At 59.6% G+C, this 12,628-nt stretch overlaps 3 protein-coding genes across 3 annotated transcripts; all 3 read right to left on the bottom strand.

Annotated features, from left to right (window-relative positions):
• Positions 1 to 537: 537 nt before the first annotated feature.
• LMXM_29_1930 (succinyl-coa:3-ketoacid-coenzyme a transferase-like protein) lies at positions 538 to 2,034 on the bottom strand (the record flags this gene model as incomplete). Its single annotated transcript, XM_003877286.1, has 1 exon — positions 538 to 2,034. The coding sequence occupies one exon, from the start codon at positions 2,032 to 2,034 to the stop codon at positions 538 to 540; it is 1,497 nt and encodes a 498-aa protein (XP_003877335.1).
• Positions 2,035 to 4,777: 2,743 nt separating this feature from the next.
• Positions 4,778 to 6,652, bottom strand: LMXM_29_1920 (hypothetical protein, unknown function; the record flags this gene model as incomplete). Its single annotated transcript, XM_003877285.1, has 1 exon — positions 4,778 to 6,652. The coding sequence occupies one exon, from the start codon at positions 6,650 to 6,652 to the stop codon at positions 4,778 to 4,780; it is 1,875 nt and encodes a 624-aa protein (XP_003877334.1).
• Positions 6,653 to 8,376: 1,724 nt separating this feature from the next.
• Positions 8,377 to 11,370, bottom strand: LMXM_29_1900 (conserved hypothetical protein; the record flags this gene model as incomplete). Its single annotated transcript, XM_003877284.1, has 1 exon — positions 8,377 to 11,370. The coding sequence occupies one exon, from the start codon at positions 11,368 to 11,370 to the stop codon at positions 8,377 to 8,379; it is 2,994 nt and encodes a 997-aa protein (XP_003877333.1).
• Positions 11,371 to 12,628: the final 1,258 nt, after the last annotated feature.

Raw genomic sequence — 12,628 nt, 5'->3', positions numbered from 1 at the left:
TGTGCGTGTGTGTGTGTCGGTTTGAGTGCGAGAGTGCGAGAGTGCAAGCTGCCCACCTCTTCAAACCACAGAGAAAGGGGGAAGCACGACCTAAAGTAGCAAATGGCGGGAGGAGGGCCAGAGAGGTGGGCGTGCAACCAACGAGAGAGAGAAATGGCGGGGTACACACAGTACGCCACCACTCCCGACCGACGTCCCCCAAACCAAATCAACACAAAAAAGAAGCCAATACACACGTTGATGTGTGACAGCGCTCGCAGATGTTTTCGGTGAAAACATACCAAAGAAAGAAAATGCATGGGGAAAGCAAACCTATCCGGAGAAGGAGCACAAGGGAAAAAAAAGAAAAGAAAATAAAAAAGGATGAAGCGACGTGAAAGGGGGGAAGCAGGACGAGTTATTCCGTATGCGGGGGACATCCGTGCGGGTGAAACGCAGCTGCCACACAACTTAGCACCTGTGCTACCTGTGGAAGCAAGTGAACGCGAGAAAAAAAAAGCACGGAGTCAAATGATCGGCAAGCCGCCGACCTCCCGCTCAAGTCGGTAAAGGATCCACTCGCGGCATCGTTTTGAGATTTGGGTCGACCTTGAACGTAGCACTTGTCTTGGCCTTCACCTCCTCCACCGTTACGCCCTCGGAGAGCTCCGACAGCCACATTTCGTTGATGCCGCCCTTATGCTTCACAAAGCGGAACGTGCAAAGCTCAGTGATGAGCATATCTACCACGCCAGAACCAGTGACCGGCACGCTGCAGGATTCCACAACGCGCGGCTTACCCTCCTTGTCTGTGTGCTCCATCAGTACGACAATACGGCAGCCCGACATGACAAGGTCCATGGCGCCACCCATGCCCTTCAGCACCTTGCCAGGCACCCACCAGCTGGCAATGTCGCCGGTGCCAGAGACCTCCAGCGCACCAAGCATCGTCAAGTCCAAGTGACCACCGCGAATCATGCTGAAGGACTCGGCGCTGTCGAACAGCGAAGCACCCGACTTGCTCATGGTGACAGTCTGCTTGCCGGCGTTAGTGATATCGGGGTCCACCTCCTCCGGCAGCGGGTAGGGGCCAATGCCAAGTAAGCCATTTTCTCCCTGCAGCACCACGTCCACATCAGGCGGTATGTAGCTCGCCACCATGTTGGGGATGCCGATGCCAAGGTTCAGTGTCATGCCATCCTTGATCTCAAGGGCTGCGCGGCGAGCTATGAGATTGCGGCTTGCATGTGCGTTCTTGCCGGTCCCCGTCGAGGAGCCAGGCTTGCGCTCCACCACGAACTCGGCGACTCTCTTGATGTTCGGTGGGCACACCAGGCGCTGCACATACACGCCGGGCAGGTGCACCGTCTTCGGGTCCAGCTCCCCGCACTCCACAATCTCCTCCACCTCCGCGATGCACACCTTCGCAGCCTTCGCGGACGCAAGGTTGAAGTTCTGCGTCGTCCCGCGGAACACGAGGTTGCCGCGCTTGTCCGCCTTCCACGCGCGCACAAACGCAAAGTCGGCTGGCAGCGCCATCTCCAGCGTGCACCACCGCCCGTTGAACTGCCGCGTCTCGCGCGGGTGGCTGTACTCGGCCACCCTCACCGACTTGCCCGGCGCAAAGCGCACAGGGAGGCGACCCTCGGATACTGCTGTGCCGTAGCCGGTGGGGGTGTAGAAGGCCGGCAGCCCCGCGCCCGCAGCGCGCAGCCGGTCCACCAGCGTGCCCATGGGGCAAAACTCGATTGTAAACTCGCCCTTAAAGAGTCGATCCGAGAGAACGCTGTTCTCGCCAACGTAGCTGGTGATGATCTTCGCAATCTGCCCATCACGCGCGAGGGGCCCGGTTCCGTCCTCAGGCCCTGATGTCGTGCCAGCGATGAGGGTAAGCTGTTTTGTGCTCTTCTGGTTAAGTGCTTCGAGTAGCTCAAACGGAAAGCCGCAAAAGCCGAATCCACCGAGGGCGATGGTGGCGCCATCCTTGACATCGTGGAGGGCCTCGGCTGCTGTCAGGATGGTCGGCTTGAAGCGAAGCAGAGTTCGACGGAGCATCTCAAGCCGGAAATGCTGGAGGAAAACCCGAGCGAAAAAAAGAGCGACTTCGCGCCTACGAATTATGTGCGGAGGCTATTGCTGGGCGCAGTTGTCTGGACGGCTGTGCCCGTACGCGTTGAATGGATGGGAAGCGCCTCACAAGCTGATCGGCGGAATGATGTTGTCGATTAGAATTTAGAAACAAGATGAGAGATCATCAGCACCCGAAGGGGGAGGGAGTTAATGCTACAAGCGCATGCGCGTGAGGTGGGAGAGAAGCGGTGGCATCAACGTTAAGTGTGGGCCAGTTACAGACATTGAGTCGGCGCCTCGTGCGGGTCTTTTGATGGTGTCCTTGGTACACTGCTGCCTGATTTTTCGCACGCTCATCACCGACTAGCTGCTCCTATGCAGTCATTAAGCTCGGTTCGATGCATCACGTCGTCGACCGTGCTGGTTTGACTGGCAGACGAAGCTAACGCGGGGACACACACTCGATTTCAGGGATGTTGGAGGCAAAAGACGAGTTGCATTTCGATCGTAATGCGTGGCGTAACATGGGCAAATCACAAAAAAAAAACATGCGCAACGGAAAACAGAATAAGAGCGTCCCCGGCACACACATGCGAGATGGGATTGAAAATACGCACTCCAAAAGAGCCGGCGCGTATGTGGTAAACCAGAGCTCACTATCGAGAATATAATGAGCGACTAAAGCGCTCGTACCGTTAAAAACACCTCACCCCTACCCCCACCCCCTCTCATTTTCTGTTCTGTTCGCAGATGACGTGCGCTTCGTCGGTAGCTCCAAGACCGTGCATCCACGCAAACCAAATATCATGCGCAGAGTACCTCGCGCGTGTCTCATGAATGGGAGAGTTGGGTCGAGAAAGGCGGAGCAAGTGACGTTACGCCGATGAACCCTCGGCGCACCCACGATTGCGTGCTGCGCTTGTTGAATGCCTCTGTGTGCCAAGGCACACAGACACGCGCACACAGACCACCCTCACGTCCGTTTGCGCGGGTTCGAGTGCCCACGTTTCTCTGGGCACAGTCGAGCAAGCGCTGAGGAGTAGTGTTCGTTTAAGCTGGAAAAGAGGAAGAAGGCGCTGAAGAGTGTCTACCACGGCGGAGGCATTGACTTGCAGCTCACGAAGTGCATTGCGATATACATTTTCCGCCAGCACCCACGTGGGAGGGGGAGGGGGGAACTGACCTGCCAAGAGGACAACCGCCATCAGCGGTCCCCATCCGCAACAAGAGCGGCGGAGACAGTGCTAATAATAAAGGACCCACACACGTGACCGCCGAGGGCGCCAAGGCGTGCGTAGTCCACGTGGCGCCAAAGTGAAGCAAAAGCGGTGGTGATTCGGAAGGAAACTTTCAAAAAAAACAAGAGAAACCGCAGAGTCGCCAGCGATCCACTACAAACACAGAAACAACGTGAGTTACTTCTTCCATGTCGTGTCCTGCACGTGGGCGACTGTGCATTATTGCCTGCACGGAGACACCAGCGTCGTCAGGCCTTCATGCGCGCATGCGTCGCCTTCTACTTTGGCTGCGGCTATTCATGTGAACTCGTACAGAAAAAGGACGTGTGAAGAGTCAAGGGAGGGAAGCAGTAGGGGCACAGAAAGCAACGGCAACGAAAAGGCTTACGAAAAAGTATCAAGAGGACACAGAGCCGTAGTGATGTGTGTCCTCGCCATCTGCTAGGAGTGTCATGAAGAGGGAGGGGGGGGCTGCCCGGGTTGTCTAGATGCCCGCGTCAACATGCGTGTTTGCGCGAAGAGGAATGACGGAGAGGTAAAAGCGCGCGTGATGAAGAGAGCCAGGAAAGGATGGACCCGATAGAGGGCTCTTACCACTTTCCTGCTGTGTGGGTGTGCGTGTGCGTGTGCGTGTGCGTGTGTGTGTGTGTGTGTGTGTGTGTGTGCTCTTCGGCTTGGCGAGTAAGATACTCCGTCCATCAGCGCACCACAGCTTGTGAAGCCGTCAGCGCGGTAAAAGTGCCAGCCAGCATGCGCGAGAGGAGGAGGGAGAGGAAGCGCAGACAGCAGCGCTTTTTTTCTCTTTTCTTCTTTGGTTCGGTCTTCATTTCGTTTTTTTGTCTGTTTTCTCCTTCCGTTGGGTTGCCTTTCGCGGAGAGTAGGGAGAAACGAGTTCTGCAGAGGACACTGTCGTCGAGGCAAGGAAGGCGCATTGGGGGCGGGGAGGGAGGGGGGCGGGCGGGCGAGCGGTTACAATGTCGCGAGGTTGCGCTCGACTAGGCAAACCCACGACAGGACGCGATAGAAGGAAGCCACAGCATCGCATCGTTCCTCCAGACAAAGGGAGAGATGGTCGCTGGCACTGGTGTGACTACCGAATGGGAAAGCTCAGGTCAAGAGAAGCCCGCGTCGTCCTTCGCAGACGAGTGATGCTCCCGTGGCTGTCTCCGTCCAAGCGCTGCAGAGGCGCACATGTTCGACGCCCCATTCGTACGTAATGCGAATGGCGCTCCAACAGCTGATTCGGAGAGCGCAGAGGTAGTGCCGCATTCTCGAGAAGAGGAAGCGACGCACGACGGCGCGTCAGCATACACAGAGAAGCAGACGCACAGAAATCGTCGAGTATGTGGAGTGGATGTGCTCGTCTCTCTCCTACCTACGGCGGGGAGGGGGAGGGAGGCTACGCGACGGCAATGGGACAAAGTGCCACCTCTCACCAGCACAACGGCAAACGCAAACGCAAACAAGAGCAGGATATTTCCCTTCGCATCCTACATGCGAGGTCGCGGAGGCGGGCAGTCTAGCCCGCGCATCCCACCAAAGAGCTCATCGCTGTCTACCTTACCGCACGGGTGCCACTCAGGAGGCGGGGCGGCAGCCGCAGCACGGGTCCACTCTCGCATCGCGGTGGCTGCCGCCTCATCCGGCAACTGCGACACGTCTGCAGCGCGAGCGGAGTTCATGCTGCACTGATGCGCATAGGCCGACGGAAGCAGGTCTGGCAAACCTGTGTTCCCACAGTGCGCCAGCGAGGCGCTAGATAGCGCGGAGGAGACGTCACACACTGTTTGCAACCCACTAACGTCCGCCACGGAAGCCTCCCTCTCGCCGAGCAGGCCCGGCGGGATGTCCTTCATGGGTGGAAGGCGCACATGGTGCGTGCGAGCCAGGCACACAACGCAGTAGTACATACCACACAGAATACGACCTGTCTTCTTCGAAATATACACTTCATTATGCCGACGCCGCGTTTGCCCGCAGCGAGTGCACGCAAAGGTGTCCTGCGCTGTCGCCAAAGTGTGCCCCGTGTTCACCTTGGCGAACGCTACGCCCTTGACCACCAGTCCGTCGACGATCTGGCTGCGACGGCTTGCATCTTGCTCCGTCTGCTCGTCATATCCGCCTTGCTTCTTGAGGTGCTCGTCGACATGCTTCCCAGCCGATGACGACAGCTCCTCCTCTCGATGAAAACAGAACACGAGAACCTGCAGCGACCACAGGCCCTTCAGGATCACCCAGCGGTGGTTGTCGATGCACCCAGCGACGCTGCTGCCGACGAATTCCGCACCGTTACCGCCGGCGTCTCCGTTGACGTACAGGCTCAAACGCATGAGGCCCGTCGCCTCATCCGTGCGCACGTCGAGGTAGGGCTGCGTGGCCGCCATAGTCTCACTGATGCGCCGCGACTGGCTTACAGAGTGGTACACGTTTGCATCTTCCTCATCCTCCGCCCCCTCTCCACCGAGGTCCAAGACGGTGCTGCCGCCCGTGTCACCCGCTCCGCAAGCAACCATTATAGCTCCGCTGCCACCACCTTCACGGCTGCGAGAACGCACCTCACTCGCCGGCGCAGAGGGGCCATTTTCTTGCCGCAGAAGTCGCAGCAGGACGTTCACCCGCCTCTCCAGTGTTCTGTGCCCCTCTTGCGTGGCGTCGATACTCGCCCCGCTCGGCACCACGTACCGGCCGTCGAAGATACGTGATATCGACGATGCAGGAGAAGTTGTTCTACACTCGGTGTTGCCACAGCAGCGGACGGCGTGGCGTCGCCAACAGTGAAGGGGGGGTGACACGCGCCACACACTCGTCAGGTAGCGACTGCCCTGCTCGAAAAAGTGCCACAACTGCCACTGACACCACCGCGTATACTCCTGCCGGCGGCGGTAGGCGATCAGACCGCCAGGGGTGACCGAAGGTAAGGAGCGCCGCCTCGCAGGACCCCGCTGTCCATGAGTCGTGCCTTTATGGCGCGGATCAGCATGCGATGGCCGATGAGCAGCCGTGTGCTCTCGTACAGAGTCGGCAGAGTGAGTGGTGTCGCCGACCTTGGCGCGTGCGAGCAATGACAACCGGTAGCGGCCCTTGGCACACGTTTGCCGCCACAGCCGCTCGTGCTTAAGAGGCTCCGTCGAGTACGCCAGCAGCGCGTGCCACGCAGAGCTGGAGGGGTGCAGCACCAACCCCGCACCTTCAGCCCACTGGCGCACGCGCTTGCCGAGCATCGTCATTCCGATACACGACTCACCAGCAAGACGCTCAAAAATGCTTGCACTGCCGCTTCTGTGCAACGTCGCCGTTGCAGCCACCGTGGAAGCCACTGCAGTGCCAACACTAGGAACGGTGCGGAGAGATGATAAGTTTGCCATTTGTGGTTGTGAGTGTGCCCTGGCGCTCCGTGGCGAGGATTCAAAGGCATCGCGAACAGACTCTGGTGGCGGTATTGGCGCTGCATCTGTGTCCGCCTGCTCCCTCGCCGAAGGCGGTGACTTTGGAACGTAGCAGTAGTACGGGTTGGTGTGTGGTAAGGACCTGACGGCCGGGGATGTGGGAGACGGCGCTGGCTCACTGAGCTCCGTCTGCGCCCAAGACGTGAGCGCGTTGGCGCATAAAGAGGTGCTACTGCTGGTGGGGATGGAAGAGCTGTAGCACTTGGAGTCGAGGGGTGCATACGACCCCGAGTTTGGGTAGGCTGCACCATCATACGACTGGCGCGCCAGGGCAACAGTGCGCTCCGCGCTGGGGCCCCTGCCCGAAAGAATAATGCGCTTGCGAGGAACTTGGCGTTGACTGAGCGTCCCAGCAAGCAAGCATCGCCGCCCCGCTGGCTGGCATGGCACAAGCGCGAGCCCGCTGCTAGGAGCCGGATGGCGTTTTGGACGTGAGTGCAGCGGGGGTGACGTAAGCGGCGGCTGGGGACACCGTGACGCAGGAGCAGGGTCCGCAGCAGCAGTGCTGCGTGCCGGCGTGCACCCGAGCACCTGCTCATGAGCGATGTCTACTGTGGCTCTTCGCGGCGCAAACATGGTGGCCTCACACTCGCGCAGCGCACTCGAAAAGAGCGCGATAGAGTCAGAGGTAAGTGCGTAGAAACGGGATGTTCAGAAGATGCTGAATCGGAGGGTGCAGCAGAATCACGACAGCGCACGGGGAGAATGAGCGAGCGAGCGGAGGGGCCAAGGCTGCCAGCGCCGTGTGTGTTACACGCAGGTAACCTACGGGAAAGGAGACGAGAGCAGAGAAAGAGCATGAGGCACATCATCAGATAATAAGATTGCATGACATACGTTCACGGGCCTGAACATCCGCAGTCGCACCCGTCTCATGCGCCCATGAGGGCGCAGGCGTATATGTACCACACTGCTTCTGCACCCTTCACCATCTTTCCGTCATCGTCAAAACCCTCCTGTGGGCTTTGCTGGTCTCTCCGAATGGCCCATGCCCTCAGTGGAGACGCTGAGGAAGTGTGTGCCTTGCCGTTCCGGCGCGAGCTTCTGCCATTTTTTTATGGTTTTCGTCCTCCTCACTTGCCTTTCGTTCTAGTCCACCACACTCGATGGGGGGGGGAAGGGGCACGGGCACGTCGGCCCTCCTCTGTAGGGGCGCGCTTACGGAGAATCCGTATATGAGCGCCGAAAACAAAAGGCCGGTGCAGCCTCCTGGCGCGACTTGCACGCAGGCACAGAGAAGAAAGGAGACACGACACGACGACACCTTGAAGGAGAGCAAAACACAAGAGGACGCGATAAAGAGCGCAAGTTCCGCTCGACCACCGAGAGAGGGAGGGAGGGAGGGAAGGAAGGAGGGATACACACACACACACACACACATACACACATACATACATACGGATCTGTGCCACCGTCATCTATCTAGACGTCTATCAGGCACGTGTCCTCGAAGGGCACGCCGGTGCATGAAAGCACCAACAACACGAGCAAGCAAGAAAGCTGAAAGGGGGAAGGGGGACGTTGAAAAACAAAGACCGTTAAGGCAGACGCACAAGCAGCCCACCGTCGCCGTGGGCGCCTTCGACTTCTCCGTCCTTTATTTCTGACGCACTCAGCTGGTCGCTCCTTATCCGCCTACGGGTTCAATCCGTCCCAGTCAAACGGAAGAAGATGCGGCTTGATGGGCTGTCGCGACCGGAGGGGCGCCCATCCGCGCTCACTGGCGCAGGCCAACCATCGAGGATGCTGGAAATCAGCTCCACAACGGAAGCCGCGGTGCAGCGAGCGCGCAGCTGCTCCAGCTCCGCCTTGGTCTGCGAATCGCTGGCTTCGCCGTGGGCACGACGACGCATAATACGCGTCACCTCCTCCAGCTCCGCTGGCAGGGTCAGGCCAGGGAGGCGCAGCGACACTTCACCCGCGGTGCCGCCATGAATACCGTCGTGGTACTTGCGCAGGTGCACAAAGTGCGGCGCACTCGCGTCGAAGGAGACAAAGTTGCCCTGCAGCGTTCGCTCCAGCGCTCTGTCGATCGACGCCGTCACAATGGCGCCCACCTCAGGATCTACGGCGAGGCCGTTGTGCTGCAACGCCAGACCCCAAAGAGGCGATATCATGGCTGGAACGCCGAGCTTCTGCTGGAACACCACGCGGCCATGCAGATCTATGAGGCTGAAGTTGACCTGGTGGAAGCGGGAGGCCGGCATCTTGGCCACAAAGTCGGAGCGGCCCGTGTTACCGCCAACGCCGTCTACGTCGCACACGATGCGGAGATGCGGATGACACAGGATGCGCGCCTGGACGTCCTGGCCCACTGCTTGCAGCGACACGTCCATGTATGGAATCGCAGCTACCACGCTGACGGTGGGCGGCTCCTGTTCTGGGATGAAAGCAGGTGCCCCGGCAGCTGCCGCGCCTAACCGGTGCAACGGCTCCTCAGCAAATGTCTCTGGCAGCGTCTCAGCGGCGGGCATCGGCCTCGCTTCGTGCCCAACACCGAGCATCGTGACCGTCTTCTCCACCTTGACAGTCCCTGTTGTCGGGTCGCGCGCGGTGATGCGGATGAAGAAGGGTTTGTGCTCACCGTCGAGGGTGCCCTGCGCAGGTATCCGGCCGCGCTGCGGCACCGCCTGCGGCGCCTTGTCGTCTACGGCGCCAAACAGCTCGTATTGCGGTTGAGTCGTGTAGATGTTGTCCACGTAGCCCGGCCCACACGTGAAGAAGATCTCCTCCGGTGCCGCGTGGGCGACCGCGGCGGCCTGAGTGCTGGCAGCCTGCATCGCAGCGGCCGCACCGCTCGCAGTAGCGCTGCGTAGGCAGCTTGTCAGGAGCGAGAGCATGCGGCGCCCCTGCGCGGAGAACAGGGCCGTCGACATGCTGTCGAGTTCTTTGGCGACCAGCGACGCGCTCAGGTTGTGGCGCAACAGGCAGTCCACAAGACGGCTCACCACGTCGGAATCCGCCTTTTCGTCTGCCGAGGAACCAGCTTGAATGAGTGGCCCTGCCACTGCGTGCGGCGGGTATGCCGAAACCGTCGGACTGGTGAGGGCCACGGCGCTCGACAGCGCCATTTGCACTCGGCATGAAGATACGGCGCGGTGCGTTAGCGTACTCGTCGCCATCAGCAGAGCCGACTTTCCTGACGCCAACGCCACCGACCCGAAGGCCGGAATCTGGCGCGCAGGATCGTTGCCGACGGCGGCAGTGACCGAGCAGCCGGGGCACTGCACCGCCTCCAAGCCGTTGCTAGAGACGGTGAAGGAGATGGCGGGTGGTTGGCGGGTGAGCTGATCGCGCACAAAATTCACAATCGTCATGCCAGGAATCGACGAGGGATAAATGCTCTGTACAAGGCGGCGCTGCTCCTCCGGATTCGAGTTTTGCAGCGCCTCAGAGAGCTCCTTCACCCAGGCCTCTGGCAGCGCCTGTGTCTGCGGCTGCGGCTGCGGCTGCTTCGACACGGCTACAGAGACGGCGGCGGGCCCCGACGTCGGTGCCACGTCCAGGGTTGTTTTCGAGACAGAGCCGTCTGCATTTGGCTGCTCCACAGCCACCCGTTGGGGCACAACGCGCGGCAAGACAGCCACGGCTGAAGGATCTGCCTGCGGCACGCCACCGAGTGTAATCTTGCTGCCGGGATTCGCGCTCAGGGCAAGTCCACCCTTGCCGTCGTCTTTCAACGCCAGACAGACTGCCGCAGGCTCCAGCGACGGCACATGCGATCGCTGCCGCAGCAACACCCGCCCCTCCGCATCGCTTACCACGATCTGAACCGTCTGCGCTCGGCGGTGGGTCAGCGGCAGTGCGGCGACACCGACGCCAAACGCCGAGCTGCCGTTTTCGCCGGTCAGCTGAAGGCTGAAGCCGGGCGCAGTCGCGACAAAGCTCGGCATCGCGGCAGCAATGGGTTCCGTGAGGGTGACCGCTCCCACGTTAGGAATGAGAGGGGGATGAATGCGCGTCTCCAATTCAGGCACGCTCCCTGCAGTCCACGGCACCCCTGCGGCCGCCTCCAGCGTCTTCTCAGCAAGTCCGTCACTGGTCGCCGGCGGCAGCGGCGGGGTAGCAGTGAATGAAAAGGGAGGAGGAAGCGGCGGCGGCGCGCCGTCGAGCGGGAGATTTACGACCAGAGCGCACTCCTTCGTCTGGATGGGAATGCGGAACCACCCCGCCGTGGGTCGTAGCCGACGGCCGTCCGCAACAATGTACACCGCATCTGGGCTGCAGCCCTCCGGCGCGCGCACACGCAGCACACTCATGCCCTCGCTGCCATTAAAGGTGAGCTTGCAGTAGTGCTTCATCGGGTTGCCGCTGGCCTTCACAGTGGCAATGAGGTTATAGTCGTGGCCATCGCCGGGCACCATGAAGGCAGAGGCCTGCTGCAGCGACACCGGTCGCGCGATGCCGCCGTCAACGCCCAGCTCGCACTCTAACTCAACCCCCTTTGGCGTCTTCACCTCCTCGATTACTAAGTTGGATCCGCTGATGCGCATCGCAATCGATGTCGGGATCCTCTTGACGACGCCACTGTGGCCATGATTGATGCAGCTCGCGAGACGATGCTCCCCCCGAAACGGGTAGGCGGCATCGTTCATGTTGCACCCGATGGGTACCAGTTTATTGCCTGAGTGTGGCATTGAACAGTAGCGAAAGCGGAACGAGAAAAATCCCAAAGGGAAAAAAAGACTTAAAACACAAATCGACGGCCGAAAGCGTTCACACGGGAAAGCAGCACGTCCGTACACAGCACACGGAGGTGGCCGGCTCAATGTGTGAAGGGTGTATGTTCACAGTCTTGTATGAGGGGGTAGGGAACGGCGTATACGTGTGGGTGTCCGTGTGCGTCTATGGATGTATGTGTGCTCTATCGTGTATTGCAGCCGGGCTCAATCGAAGCAGCCGCAGCCACGGAGAAAAGGGATTTGTAAACAGAAGGTGCAGTTTTGAGGAAGGGAGCAGATGCAGGCGAGCTGTCCTGAATTCTGTCAGCGGTAAGCACAGAGAACGAGAGAGGTGCCTGGTAGCGTGTGGGGGGAGGGGGGCGCGCCTTTAGCCCGCCGTTATAAAGATGGTGCCTCTCTATCTCTCTGTCCTTCTTCCTCGGTGCTCGCACGACCGAGGCCGTCACGCAGGACGCATACGCTCAACGGAGAGGAGAGGAGGGTAGAGAAGAAAGATGGGAGCAGTGAAAAGGGGTGCTTGACGGCATGAGAATACTGTGGCATCACTGTACGCGAGCCGACTGGTAGATGAGCATGGCAGTACAACTCTCTCCGGAAAAGTGTGTCTCTTGATGACGAGAAAAATATACAAAGGCTGGCCGACCGATTTTCGCTGCTGCTACAGTAAACGCAGAATTGGATGTGACCTTGTGCGATCGCTTCACCGTACGGTCGCATGGTGGACAACCCAACATTTGTGTCGGTGTCGGTGCAGCACCCCGTCTTCGTTCTGATCACGCACACATGGCAGAGCCTTTGCAGTGGCCCCATCCCCGTCTACCTCCTCCGTGTAGAGTAGAAGTGGCACCGACGTCGTTTGGTGCCTCTTTCCGTTAGCGTTCCGTCATCGAAGCGTTTATCTTGTTTAAGCGTCACGTTACACGTCAAACTTTGTCCGCGGCCCGAACATGTCGCACCATCCTGCGCGTCCATCGCCTCTACCGAGGTGCACACATACACACACACAAGGGGTCAAAAGAAAAAAAAGATGCACGACAGCAGTTCGAGCGCACATGCAGTCTGTGCGCAGCGCGTGCACGCATTTTCCATGGGCGGGTGAGTCGTGAAGAAAACAAAAGACCCGCCTCTCCAATGAGACATGGGGAGCCCCACCCGCCGAGTGAGCCCTGTGGGCCTCTGCTCTTGTGGACAGCGAACAGACGCACGCGCAGTA

The sequence above is a fragment of the Leishmania mexicana genome, chromosome 29 (genome assembly GCF_000234665.1).
Source record: "Leishmania mexicana MHOM/GT/2001/U1103 complete genome, chromosome 29".
NCBI lineage: Eukaryota > Euglenozoa > Kinetoplastea > Trypanosomatida > Trypanosomatidae > Leishmania > Leishmania mexicana.
Note: the sequence above shows the minus strand (reverse complement) of the source record. Positions and strands in the feature narration are given on the sequence as shown.